This window comes from Aotus nancymaae, unplaced genomic scaffold (genome assembly GCF_030222135.1).
Source record: "Aotus nancymaae isolate 86718 unplaced genomic scaffold, 86718_ANA_hifiasm-v0.15.2.pri h1tg000012l, whole genome shotgun sequence".
NCBI classification, from domain to species: domain Eukaryota; kingdom Metazoa; phylum Chordata; class Mammalia; order Primates; family Aotidae; genus Aotus; species Aotus nancymaae.
The window spans coordinates 30766449-30780866 of NW_026988423.1; the positions used below are offsets into that span (position 1 = coordinate 30766449).

The 14418-nt window shown below is 50.2% G+C and overlaps 1 protein-coding gene and 1 long non-coding RNA gene across 3 annotated transcripts in view; one reads left to right on the forward strand and one right to left on the reverse strand.

Moving 5' to 3' along the window:
* DCPS (decapping enzyme, scavenger) overlaps positions 1-14418 on the forward strand; it is a 46914-nt gene that overhangs the window by 25380 nt on the left and 7116 nt on the right. For both annotated transcript variants that reach the window (XM_064375562.1, XM_064375563.1), the window contains exons 3-4: positions 7079-7224; positions 14065-14178. In XM_064375562.1, the coding sequence (XP_064231632.1) occupies positions 7079-7224; positions 14065-14178 (260 nt within the window). The remainder of the gene's footprint in view (positions 1-7078; positions 7225-14064; positions 14179-14418) is intronic.
* LOC135274626 (uncharacterized) lies at positions 11339-13661 on the reverse strand. Its single transcript, XR_010342417.1, has 2 exons — positions 13253-13661; positions 11339-13160 (listed from the first exon to the last, which is right to left on the reverse strand). It is a non-coding gene; the product is annotated as an uncharacterized LOC135274626 (long non-coding RNA).

A 14418-nucleotide genomic window follows, 5' to 3' on the forward strand; every position in this document is an offset into this window, starting at 1 on the left:
GGTGGTGTCTCGCTCTGTCACCCAGGCTGGAGTGCAATGGTGTGATCTTGGTTCATTGCAACTTCGACCTCGTGGGTTCAAGCGATTCTTCTGCTTCAACCTCCAGAGTAGCTGGGATTACAGGCACCTGCCACCACACCTAGCTAATTTTTTTGTATTTTTGTAGAGACAGGGTTTCACCATGTTGGCCAGGCTGGTCTTGAACTCCTGACCTCAGGTGATTTGCCTGCCTTGGCCTCCCAAAGTGCTGGGATTACAGGTGTGAGCCACCATGCCCTGCCCTAAAGTCATATTTCTACAGTCATTTATTGTATTCGCATAGCAGATTATAGTAGCAAAATTATTATTTTTTTAGTATAACTTTTAAAATTTATTTTTAACTGACAAATAATAATTGTATATACTGATTTCTGTTTTATGCTGTGGTGGAACTTTGAATACCTATCTGCTGATCTACTTGGTAAATTATTTCAGAGAATTGAAAATATTTTCACAGTTTTCCTAATGAAAATTCTGAGAATTTAATTTATAATAAGAATAATGGCACACTAAAGTTGGAGAATTACTTCTGGGCAGCCAGAAGTTCTGGAAAGACTCATTGTTCATTTGCCTGATGAGTTTTTTTTTTTTTTTTTTAGACAGGGTTTTTCACTCTGTCCCCCAGGCTGGGGAGCAGGGATGAGATCTCTGCTCATCACAACCTCTGCTTCCCAGGCTCAAGGGATCCTCCCACTTCAGCCTCCTGGGTAGCTGGGACTACAGGCATGCACCACCATGCCCAGCTAGTTTTTCTGCATTTTTTTTGTAGAGGTGGGAATCTCACTATGTTGCTCAGACTGGTCACAAACTCATGGTCTCAAGCGATCTGCCTGCCCCGGCCTCCCAAAGGGCTGGAACTATAGACGTGAGCCACTGTGCCTGGCCTGCCTGATAAGTTTAACATATCAAGAGAAGATTTATGTAAACAGGGAAGTGGGTTTGGGGATGAATTAGTGACATGTTTATGGAAAATTAAACAAGTGGCTGGGTGCAGTGGCTTACGCCTGTAATCCCAGCATTTTGGGAGGCTGAGGCAGGCAGATCACTTGAGGTCAGGAGTTCAAGACCAGCCTGGCCAAGATGGCGAAATCCCATCTCTACTAAAAATATAAAAATCAGCGGGGCGTGATGATGGCCACCTGTAATCCCAGCTACTCAGGTTGTTGAGGCATGAGAATCACTGGAACCCAGGAGGCGGAGATTGCAGTAAGCCAAGATCGTGCCATTACACTCCAGCCCAGGGAATAGAGCAAGACTCAGTTTCAAAAAAAAAAAAAAAAGAGAGAGAGAGAAAATTAAACAAATAAAAATGTAATTACTTACTTCATACACCAAAAATTATACTGAAAAGAAAAGATAATCACAGTAAATTTGGCAGCGAGCAGCATTTACATCATCATTGTAGCATCAATGTTGAACACTGATTTATCTAAAATTGTGGTAAAGTTGTACTGGGAGGTTGAGTGTTAGGAAGCATCTGTGTACATGTGTGTGTTTGTGCCTATGTGTACATTTGGTAGAGGGCTGGTAAAAGAGGTAAATCCTCCTCTTCCTTAATGAATAGTCAGTAAGTAATAGTAGAAATGAAAGGTCAAGTAGGAACAAGATATAAAAATATAAGTTAGAGGCCAGGCGCAGTGGCTCACGAAATCTCAGCATTTTGGGAGGCCGAGGTGGGTGGATCACAAGGTCAAGAGATTGAGACCATCCTGGCCAACATGGTGAAACCCTGTTTCTACTAAAAATACAAAAATTAAAGCTGGGCGCAGTAGCATGTGCCTGTAATCCCAGCTACTCGGGAGGTGGAGGAGAATTGCTTGAACCCAGGAGGCGGTGAGTTCGTGCCACTGTACTCCAGCCTGGTGTCAGAGCAAGACTCCATGTCAATAAAGAAAAAAAAAAAAAAAATTTATATATATGTATACACACACACACACACACACACACATAGATACACACACACACATATATAAATAATTTAGAATTCTGGAAGTATATAACCTAAGAGGTGGCCAGAAGAGTTGACAGTGGTACCTTTGAAGGAACTGGAAATCGGGAGCAGGGAGGAACAGAAAATTGTTTTTGAAAACAAGCTTCATTTGACTCTTTGACATATGTGCAAGTATAATTTGAATTAAAAAAAGACAAAAAGACACAATGTTAAAAATCATGACAGGGAGCTCTGTAAGGAGTGTTGGAGGTGCCCTTAATATACTGTGGACATTTTCCAGGGATAGGTTTTTGAGGGTTTACGGTTATCCCAGGCTGTCTTTTGAGAATGCCAGCAGGAGGGTGGGACTGGGGAGTTGGTCAGTTTTCTGGCCACCAGGAAGAGCTCTGGGCAGGGGTGTTGCCTAGTATCGGTATCGTTCATCCTGAGCAGGTGGTGTCCTCAGTCCACTTGCCAGACAGCATGGGGCAGGGAGAGCCTGGCAAGACCACTGGGCCTCATCTGCTGACCTGCAGTGGGCAGATGGGGCTGCTGCTGTGGGGCCCGGCCCTGAGCACCACACGGGGCTGTGGGCCCTTGGGGGCCACTCCAGGCCCTGTACCTCAGTTTCCTCATATGTAAAGTGCAATCGTAATAATACACATTCATGTTGGTCATGAGGAGTAAATGAGTTCATATGCATGGTACGCTTAGAATAGTGTGAAGTGCTGAGGTTCCAAAAGGTATTGACACCTTAAAAAAATTTTCCTACTAAAAAAAATTCTAATCCTGCAGAAAAGTTGTAAGAATAGTACACAGAACTCCCTTATAAAAGCACTTCACCTAACATTTGCTGCATTTGCTTTTTCTCCCTCCACATATGCATAGAATAATGATAACAATGGATATAAAAAAGGGTAAAATGATCAATTTTGGGAAATCTCCCATTCGTATGAGAGTTCTGTGACACAGAGTCCATTATTAAGTTGTGCCACTTGCTTCAGTGGAGGCGCTCCCCGGATCCCAACCCGGGAACTAATCCAACCCCTTTAGTCCTGTCTCTTTAGTGTCCCTTGATCTGGAGCAATTCCTCAGCCTTTCTTTGTCTTTTCTAACTTGGACATTTTTGTAGTGTTATAAAGCCACTTGTTTTGTTGAATGCCCCTGGATTTTGGTTTGCTGATATTTCCTCGTGACTAGACTCAGGTTATGCTTTTTTGGCCAGAATTCCACATGATCAGGAGGCACGTGATGTCAGTGTGCCCAGCAGGGGTGACGGTGACTCCCATGGCCTGGTTGAGGCAGTAGCCAGTAGCCTCTTGCTGCTGTAAAGTGACTTGTGTTCTCTCTGTAATTAATAAGTAATCTATGGGTGATATTTTTGAGACTGTGTATGTGTATCCTGTTTCCCAACATGTTTTCACCTGATGGGATTGTTTATTGAGCGTTGACTCTTGACCAAACTCCTCCTGAAGTTCAGCTGCAGGTCAGCATCTCCGCGGGCATGGAGGTAAATACCAGGGTTCGTGTTTTTGGCTGCCAACGTAAACTTAGCATTGGGAAATATATTGATTTTTATCAAGGAGGTTTTGCTCCATTTGGGACAAAAATGCTCTTCCTGGGTTTAAAGTCTAAAAGGCCAGATTCCTTTATTCATTTGTTCAGTAAGTATTTATTGAGTGCTTACTCTGTGCCAGGCACTATTCTAGGTGCTGGGGACAAAGTTTGTTGTTGTTTTTTTTTTTAACCAGACCAAATCCCTGTTGTGAAGCTGCATACTAGTGGAGGAGTCAGACAGTCAATCCACATGCTGCTGTGGGAGAGTGAGAAGCGAAGAGGAAGCAGGCCAGCAGAGGAGACAGGGCCATGAGGTTAAGGCTGCTGTTTTACCAGGGCTGACCGAGCCTTAGGAGCCAGCCTCAGAGCAGAGGCCTGGATGAAGGAGGCTCGCCTCTACGCATTTCCCAGTGTGATACTGGATGACTCTTTTGAGTCCCAACCCACCCTCTTCACTGACGTATGAAAGTGGGGTTAAAACCACCTATGACCTCAGACCAAACGTGAAAGTCTAGGTTGGTAGTTCTTAGCTGGGTTTTGCGATGTATGAGTGAGTATGAGGACTTCATGGTGGTAAAATGTCCCCGGATGAAGCAAGGAGCAGTGTGGCTCCTTGGGTAGGCGACTGCCTGGCAGTGGGAACAGCCAGTGCCGGCCCAGAGAGGAGCTGGTGGCTGATGTGAGTTAGTGGGTCAGGGAGGAGCCGGCACGGCTGGAGCAGAGGCCCCAGATGGGAGAGAGGGCCAGGGCAAGGTGACCAGCAGCCTTGTGGACCACAGCAGGAAGCACGGGAGCTGTGGAGCAGGGGACGGTTTGAGGGTGGCAGCCCTCACCTCAGTGTGACCCTGACTGGGGCTTCTGGTGGCGATCTGAGGGAAGTCGGGTCTCTAGGGAAAGTGGGGAGCTCGGAGAGTGCTGCAATGGGGTTCCCATCTGGGCAGGCGCACCGCAGGAAAGGCAGGAGGATGGCAGGAAGTGAGCGGTTGGAAAATAAGCGCCTTCTGGGTGCTCTTGTTGCTGAGGGGAGATGGGAGGGGCTGGCTCGGTGAGACGCTGGTTTCCCTGCACCCTGGATGGCTGGGCAGGTCTCACACAGGCCTTGGCAGACCAGGACATGCTCACAGGCCCAGTAGCTTTCTGATCTGGAGCAGCCAGGAGCCCCAGGCTGGGAGCCCGGCTGGGTGACCCTGCCCGCAGAGCCAGGCCACTCTCCAGCACCCACTCTGCCTCTGTGCCCCACCCATCTCGCCCCCACTCTTAGGGAGCTCTACTGCCCAACCCAGGCAACTGAGGCAACAGTGGAGAGAATTAAACTAGGCTTGGTGGAGCGCTCTTCTCTGTGTGAGGCACTTCCTGAATCTTTCCTTCTACTGACTCATTTAATTCTCCCAACACCTGCAAGATAGATGCTGTTATTACCCCAGATTGTAGAGGTCAGGAGACTGAAGCCACGAGGTCAGTCACTTGCCTGAGGTTATGCAGAGCTCATATAGAGCCAGGACTTGCACCCAGGCTGACTGGCTCCAAAATCCCTGGTCAGCAGGCTCCCCTGCAGATGTAGGGATTTCCCTCAGGTCCACTGCAAGGGTCAAGGTGGTACCATTCAATCTACTTCAAGCAGTCTCCTGCCTCTTGAGATCTTGGTGTGCCTGACCGCTAGCCTCTGGCCTATGACCCTGAGCTGTTAGAGAACAGAGTGAGAAGCAAGGAACAGTTTTTTGCTGCTCCTGAGGGTCGTGAGGAGGCCTTCATGCCTCCTTTTCAAGGTCAGGTCCAGGGATTCCCGGGATTGGGTGACATTTATTTAGCACCTCTGGTGATCTAGGTGACATGTTTTATTTAATGTGAACAACTCTGTGAGGCAGATTTGATGGAGCACCCTTTAACAGGTGAGGAAGCCAAGGCTCTAAGACGTTAAGCGCCATGCCCAAGGGTACACAGCCAGTATGGAGAGTCATGTGGCCAGCCCAGGGCCAGCGTCCATGTTTTCCCACTGTGCTGCTGTGCCTCCTGGAGCTGATGGACTGAGACGTTTGATGGGACCGAAGTCCTGTGCCTGGTTTGTCATCTTTGTACATCCCCAGTGGGCTTTGGGAGTACAACTGGGCCCATTAGGCGGCCTATGGTGTCCAGAGCGCTGGCTTTAGGGTAAGAAGGCCTCCGTTCCAGGCTCACCTCTGCTGCATTTCACGGTGTGATACTGGATGACTCTTTTGGTCCCAGCCCACCCTCGTCACTGATGTATGAAAGTGAGGTTAAAACCACCTATGACCTCAGACCAAATGTGAAAGTATAGGTTGGTAGTTCTTAGCTGGGTTTTGCGATGTATGAGTGTGAGGACTTCATGGTGGTAAAATATCCCTGCTGGGTTTTAGCTCTCTTGGGTTTCCCTGGGACAGCCTATCTAAACCTCAGATAAGAAAGTCAGAGGGGAACCATGGGTCTTTTGAGAAAGAGCCAAACTGATTTTGAAATACCATTTTCTTTCCCTACCCCTAAGATCTATGTTTAAACACTATGTGTAAATGTTGGAGTAATGACAAGGATTGTACCAAATGGTATTAAAAATAAGGGAAAGAGTTTAACTAAAACCAGGTGGTATTGGACGCGGACACTAGCATAGAGTTTATTTAGGAAAACTGCAAGATGTCCTTCTAGTTAAAACTGGTTGTCACCTGGGGACAGTTTTTCCTTCCAGGAAAATTTGACAATGTCTGGAGACATTTTGAGTTGTCACAACTTGGGGAGAGTGCTACTAACATCCCAACAGAGGCCAGGGATGCAGCTGAACATCCTTCAATGCATAGGACAGCCCCCGCAACAGAGAATTATCCAGGCCAAAATGTCAGTGCTGCTGAGGTTGAGAAACCCTGGATTAAATATCACGGCACTTATGTGTTTACTGTGTACCAGACATTGTTCAAAGAACTTCACAGGTAATTGACTTGCCTAATCCTCCCAGTCTTATGACACAAGAGCTTTTACTATCCTCATTTGGCAGATGAGGAAGTCGGGGCACCAAGAGGTTAAACAACTGAACCATGCTCCGGGTGAGGCCAAGGTCCCATTCAGAGTAAGGAGCAGGCAGAGCCGGGACTTGAACTCAGACAGTCTGGCTCCAGAGTCTGTGCCTGTAACCACTGCACTGTGCTGCACTGCCTGTTGTTAAGGGGACTACTGGGCTTTAAAACACATTTTCAACTTTGGGTCCAGAAAGCCACATACCTAGAAATTTGGCATGTGAGAAGAGTTAGGGACCTCTCATTCCTGTGCCTGGAAGATGGAGAGGAAGAGCTGGGGTTCGTCTGATGAGGGGCCCAGTGACCCACAAGTGAGACCCTTGTGTTTTCCAGGTTCCAAGTGTGGCTCAGCTCATGAATGCAGTGGCATGAGGCACCCCGTGGGAGTGGATCTGGGGTGCAGAGAACCTCTTGGATTTTGGCTTCCCTCAGGGAATCAGAGCCAGGGCGGGAGTTCTCTCCTTACCATGGTGCCTGTAGCATAGAGAGTGGGAACTGCTTCCCCATCACGGACTGTGCTGTGTCGTTGCAGATGTAAAGACGACCGTGGTTTACCCCGCCACAGAGAAACATCTGCAGAAGTACCTGCGCCAGGACCTCCGCCTGATCCGAGAGACGGGAGATGACTACAGGAACATTACTTTACCCCACCTGGAGTCCCAGAGCCTCAGCATCCAGGTGACTGGCCACGTGTCTCAGGCGTAAAGCACCGCTCCCGTGGCTGGTGTCTCCTCTTACAAGTGTCTATTGGAGTTTTATTAGGGGCCAGGCACTGTGCTAGGCGAGGGGGTGGGGGTATAGTAGAGAGCATGGCAAACAGAATCCCCATCTCGTGAGGCTTACATCCGTGCACAGTCACACAGCGTGTGACCTTACATAGATATCTTAGGATCTATATGCTCTGTGAGATGTTGAGTGCTGTGGAGAGAAATGGACAGGGTAAGTGGGACCAAAAGGCCTGGGGTGGGCAGTTGCTGTTTTATATGGCATGGTCAGAGAAGGCTGGTGGTGAGGGAACCGATGCTGATCTTGGTCCCACCTGATGTGCTTGGGCATGTCATGGAGGCTTTCTGAGGACCTCAAAGTAATCCAGTCCATTGGAAGAATGTGTGTCTGCTCTGCAGTAGCCCTGATCCAGCCTCAGGATGACTGTGCCCTTGCTTCGAGTCCGTGAATGGGTAAAAGACTGATGTTGAGTTAGTCCCACCCAGTCCAGACTCTTACTCTTGGTTTCACTTGCGGCAAACCGGCCTGCAGGAGCTGAGTCTTGGAGTAGAAAGCTCTTCCCTCACCCACTCCCCCCTTGCATTCGTCCAACAGAAGGCAGGACCCCATTGGCCCTGGGAGTTTGGAGCAGGGCCTCCATTCACAAGCTGGCAGTTGTCTGGCCAGGCCAGATGAAAGGCCATTTAGCTCTGAGATCCTGACTCCTCCCTGGGCCTAGGCTCAGCGCCAACTCGAGCCTCTGCCTGAAACTGGCCCCATGTGAGTACTCAGAGTTAAATATGATTGATGCTTATCGATGAGTCAGTTTCTTGCCCACTCACTGACTCTCACACGGTTCCTTCTCTTTATCACTCACTGTTGTTCTCTTTGAGCATTTCTCACTTATTCTCCCTAAGATTCAGGTCACTGTGGTGGAGGGTGTTGTGATGTGGGGAACTCACAGCTACTCCTCCCTGGCCCAGAAGAAGGCAGCGTGTGCTGCGTGTGGGCACTGAGAGGTGAACTGCACTTGAGAGGAGTAGGGAAAGGGAGGCTGGCAGGGCCTGCGGGAACAGCATTTCTTTGGGAGGCTGTGTGCCCCCAGCCCCCTTCCCCAGCCCGGTTCAGCCATGGTCTCCCTGGGCAGCAGTTTGCCTGGGGTGCATGTGGCTCAAGCTGCCTTTTTTTGTTGTTGGCGGTGGTGGTTTTTAAAGTCTCTGCACTTGTTCTGTTTTTCAAGTGGAAAGGAACCATGTCTCCACCTTCTTAGAGTTTCTGCTGTTCAGGATCCTAGGGGAATCTCCTAGAACAGTTGTTCTGTTGTGCTTGTTGTGCAAACTTGAGATCCAAATAAGGAAGCCCTGATATGGTTGGTGTAAGTAGCTGGGATTTCAGGTGCATGCCACCATGCCTGGCTAATTTTTTGTCTTTTTAGTAGAGATAGGGTTTTGCCATGTTGCCCAGGCTGACCTCAAACTCCTGAGCTCAGGGAATCCGCCTGCCTCAGCCTCCCAAAGTGCTAGGATTACAGGTGTGAGCCACCACGCCCGGCTGTGCATCTTCCTTATTGTATACCATTATGCAGTTCCACTCAGAGAAGGGCACAATGAAAACTCCACTACTCTTCCAACTCCTGACTGACAGGTACGTTCATGTATTCCTTCTTGGCTATTTCTAGTTGACAAGCACTCAGCTTAACTGGCAACAGTCATTATGTTTACTGGGCACCGACTGTGGACCTGGTCCTATGCCAGGCTCTGGAGGGTCACCAAGATGATGAAATCTAGACACTGTCTTCACAGTCTAGCAGGGAAAATAGACTTGTAGACAGGCAATTGTGACAATGGGATAAGCACTCTGGTGCCTAGACGAGCTACCGTGGTAATGCAGAGGGACAGTGACCAGCTCAGACAGTTGGGGCTTCACAGGGGGAGGATCCTCCTGTTGGGTCTTGCAGGACAAATAGAAATTTCCCAGGTGCACAAGGGGAGGGAGAGCAAGTCCAGAGGCTCACGGAGCTGGAATCATCTGATGCTGTGGGGGAGCCACAAGGAGTTTGGTGTGACTGGGGCTTGGGCTGCTGAAGGGTCAGAGAAGACAGCACTGAGATGGTAGGCAATGGCCAGGTGGAGGCACATGGACTTGGTCCAGGGGGCCCAGAGTTCCTGAACCTTGCTTATCATCAGGATTGCCTGGGGATTCTTATAAATACCCAGCATGGAGCACTATTCCACATCTGCTGAATCTCACCCTTCAGGGAGTGGAGCTGGGAAATGTTCATTAAAAATATATATATATCTCTAAGATACTTCTAACAAACAACCATCAGATGTGAGAACAGTTGCCATAGGCAGTGAGGGTGCCCGAAATGGTTTTAAGCACGTGGGTAATACGGTCCGATTTGCAGATTAGTTGGTGGAGTGGGGGTGAACATAGAACAGGAAGACTGGAAAAACCAGTATGGGTCTGAACCAAGGAAGGGACAGTGGGAAAGGACTCTGGAGCAATTTAAGAGGTAGGTCTTCACACGGCTGGATGGGGCATCGCAACTGGTTGATATGGAGAGGGGAGGGAAGAGCTTGGGTGATGAGTAGATAGAAGGGTAATTCATGACCCAGTATAGGGGACAGAGACAGAAGAGTAGGTTTGCATGGAAGACAGTGAATTCAGTTTGGAATTTATTGAGCACTTCCTATGCATAGTACCAAAAACTGCTCTAAGCATTTATGTGCATCACACCTCATTTATGTATTTATTTACATATATATATATATATATATATATATTTTTTTTTTTTTTTCTTTGAGACAGAGTTTCGCTCTTGTTACCCAGGCTGGAGTGCAATGGCGCGATCTCGGCTCACCGCAACCTCCGCCTCCTGGGTTCAGGCAATTCTCCTGCCTCAGCCTCCTGAGTAGCTGGGATTACAGGCACGCACCACCATGCCCAGCTAATTTTTTGTATTTTTAGTAGAGACGGGGTTTCACCATATTGACCAGGATGGTCTCGATCTCTTGACCTCGTGATCCACCCGCCTCGGCCTCCCAAAGTGCTGGGATTACAGGTGTGAGCCACCGTGCCCGGCTATATTTTTGAGATGGAGTTTCACTCTTGTCCAAGCTGGAGTGCAATGGTGCGATCTTGACTCACTGAAACCTTCTCCCAGGTTCAAATGATTCTCCTGCCTCCCTCCCGAGTAGCTGGGATTACAGGCACCCGCCACTACATTGGGCTAATTTTTGCATTTTTAGTAGAGACAGGGTTTCACCATGTTGGCCAGGCTGGTCTCGAACTCCTAACCTCAAATGATGTGCCCTCCTCAGCCTCCTCAAGTGCTGGGATTACAGGTGTGAGCCACCGCTCCCGGCCTCACATCTCATTTATTCTTCACAGCAGCCCTTTTGGAGACAGGTATCAAAGCCAGGCAGTCTGGTCTCAGCATCTACGCCCTAAGCTAGAGATACTATCTGGATCTTTACATGTGAGGTAGTTATGACTTCCCAGTGAAAACTGTAGTGGGATGTCTGGATCTGGAGCCTTCGAAATCATCTAGTTACAAATGTCTATTTGTGAGTCACCCAGCTAGACTTCAACCTCAGCCTGGTATCTGGATTCTTAGTCTGTCATCTTAGAATGACGAGACATTGTTTTTAATTTCAGACTCCTGGTTTCCTTGTCTGAAGAATGTAACTAATGGCCCCTCCCTCCTGGGTGTTGTGGAAATTGAGAGAGGGGCTATGTATCATGTGCTTGCTATTATTTCCAGCAGAGAATGGTGCCAGGAGGGTAGCCACCATTCTCTACTCCAGGTAATGGTTCAGAGGAACAGGCAGGGAAGTGTGCAGAGCTGAGACACCCTGGGAGACGTGGCCAGGCCATGAATGGCTGGAGGGGAAGTGCAAGGCAGCAGGCAGAAGCAGAGAGCAGGAGGTGATGAGGAAGGAGCAAGATGTCTCATGGGAGGTCAAAGCGGGAGAGAGGGTACGGAGGGAGCCGCCAGTGTCACCTACTGCAAAGAAGTACAGCCAGGTGAGTTGCAGAATGGTGATGGCATCACCCACTGCCCACCAGTTTATCAGCAGGGATGGCCAAGTCTCTTGGGCATGCTTTCAGATGGTGACACTCCCCATTACATAGCCCTCTGTGTTTGTGTGAATTTTGTTCTTTCAGTTTCATCCCTTTCTTTTCTGAGCCTCTGGCCTTGAGACTTCCTGCGGATGGAGCTCCCTGCCACTCTGTCAGAGGCCTCTCCCAGGAGGCAGGATGTACCCTGGCCCAGGGCACAGGCTCAGGAGCCAGACTCTCAGGGTTGGAAATGGCTGACCCAGCATGAACTTCCTTGCCCTTGCATTCTCCTCACCTGCAAAATGCGGACAATGTCCAGGTGCAGTGTCTCATGCCTGTAATTCCAACACTTTGGGAGGCCAAGGCGGGCAGATCATTTGAGGTCAGAAGTTTGAGACCAGCCTGGCCAACGTGGCAAAAACCCCATCTCTACTAAAAATACAAAAATTGGCTGGGTGCGGTGGCACGTACCTATAATCCCAGCTCCTCAGGAGGCTGAGGCAGGAGAATCGCTTGAACCTGCCAGGTGGAGCTTGCAGTGAGCTGAGATTGCACCACTGCACTCCAGCCTGGGCAATAGAGCAAGACTCTGTCTCAAATAAAAAAGTGGGGGCAATGATAGCAGCCATCTCTTAGGGTTGCCTCGACACTTAGAGCAGTGCCAGGCAGAGTGCAGCTGCTCCCACGGTCATCAGTCCTTCTTGCAGTCACTCGTCCTCGAGCCTCGCTCTTATTTCCTCTCTCACCACCTCCTTTGCTCTCACCGCCTTTCCTTCTTTTCCTGTCCCCAGTCGGTCTCGTAGCCCCTAGCATATCATCCCACCATGTTTGCCACTCACTGGGGCCTCCCTTATGCTGGCTGTGCTGGGCACTTTCATGTGCATGTCCTCTCTGAAAACCTTCACCACGCTTATGTAGGTATCATCAGCCCCATTTTACAAAGGAGGCATCAGTCGCTTACCCAGTAACAGCTGGGAGGTGAAACCAGGTCTCCTTGGGCTCAGAACCCGCTCACTTTCTCTCTCATAACAGTCAGAGGTAGACACACCTTTTCTGTGAGTCAGGGATGGGTTCTGGGGAGGCCTACTTATGGGTACGCTGGGGCTCTCTGTAGGGAATGCCATCTCCCTCCCTCCCCTCCCTTTTTTTCTGCTGGCTTTTTCCTCTGGCAGCACATTCCCGGGAGCTTTCAGGTCAGAGAGGAAACACTTCTGTGCATGTGCTCGTCATGCATTGCTCTGGCCCAGGCACTGCCTGAGGAAGTGACTACCGGGTGTCCTCCAGACCCCTCCCAGGAAGGGGCCCCACTCAGCTTCTGGGAAACAGCCTGTGTTTTGTTGTGAATGGACCACATTGTGACCAGCCTGTGGGTCTTGTCAGAGGTTTGGGGCCCTCCGAGCTGAAATGCCTCCCACAGGTAGGGAGTTGCAGGAGACCTCAAGGCCCAGCTGCCCTCTGCTCCCTCCACGTCCATCCCAGCTGAGAAGCGAGGATGCAGTGCGGTGTGTTCAGCCCTCCAGGCTCAAGGTGTGAGGCTGTGCAGACCCCAAGCCAGTCCCCGTGCCCCTGGCCTTTGGTGACGCTGCCCGTCCAGCACTTCTGGGAGTGGAAAGAGGACTGTGGCTGCCTGGTAGTGTCGGTTCGCTGGCCTCCCCATCCCACTTTGTGTCCGCGGCTTCTTCTCCCACGTCAGTGAGCTGGGAGACTGTTCTGACTGTGAGGAGGAAGGGGCAGTAGTGTGTCCTCAGCCACTCCCCTCTCTGGTTTCCTGGCAGTTTTCTTCCTCGGATGTAGGGCACCGTTCACTGTCCTATGTAAGTTCATGTCCGCAAAGGGCCTGAGAGCTGGGAGGAAGTAGAGAAGAGCTGGGGGTACTGGGGTTTGAGGTTTGTGAGCCCAGGGGCCTTCTCAGCCCAACCTCCTGCAGTCTCCTAACCTCAGGCAGGCCTCCAGGACCGTCTCTGTAAAGTGATGTCTGTAAAGTGATGTCCACACAGGCCTGGGAAGGGTCCTCTGCAGACTACTGACAGCAGCTGATCCAAGGGTGACACAAGGGTCAGGAGCCCTGGGTAGCCCTGAAAGGTTGTGGCGAGGTCGCGGCCTCCATGTCTCCGCATAGCTTTCATTTCTGCTTTGCCATGCGGGGCCTTGTCAGCAGAGACTGCTGATATACTGGCATCTGCACCGGCTCCAGGCGGGCGGAGGTGCTGAGCCCACCGCTGATGAGAATCCCAGCACGGCAGGAAACCCACACACATGGGCTTCTAGAGGCAAAGGCTCTCACTGCCCCGGTGGGTAGCCAGCCCTTCCATAAAAGGAAACCTCAGTGCCCTTAGCCTCCTACCTCTCTTTGCTCCATAGTCCTGAATAGTGAAATAGGATCTGCGGAGGCAGCTCTTCCCCTGAGTCCTGTGGGCAGTGGAGGGGGTCACTGCTATAGAGGGTAGACGCAGCTGGGGCCTGTGAGAGGAAGAGCCTGGCCCCGTCTGAGCTGCAGAGACCCTTGTGATGACTCATGGCTGAGTGCCAGCTGGGGTGGGAAAGGGGGAAATCCCTTCTGGACCCCTAAGAACAGATGCTTGGGGACAGGACAGCCTGGATGTAGATCCTCTGAGCTTAGCGGCCTTTTATGGTTTGGTCCTGTCTCCTGGAGAGGGCAGGGAGTGTACCTAGTGCAGTTTGGGGTATCTCTCAAGGGGTGATGAGTGGAGTGGGTTTTGTGAACCATCTCTCTCCCCATTGTTTCAGTGGGTGTATAACATTCTCGACAAGAAGGCTGAAGTGGACCGGATTGTTTTTGAGAACCCAGATCCCTCTGACGGGTTTGTCCTCATCCCTGACCTCAAGTGGAACCAACAGCAGGTAAAGGTTTCTGGCTGGAATGCCCTGGTCTCTGGCCACCCTGATCCAAGTGCTGGTCCTTCTGATTGCCCTCTTTCTCACGCTGGCCTGAGCTCTCTGTGGGGACCGGGTGCATACCTGTCATACATAAGTGCTTTTGCTTTAATGGGTCGGCTTAAAGCCCTTTCTGGCTCTCCTCCCACCCAAGAGGTAACACAGCGTGACGTTTGCGCCCATGACTACATAGGCCATTCCTTACCA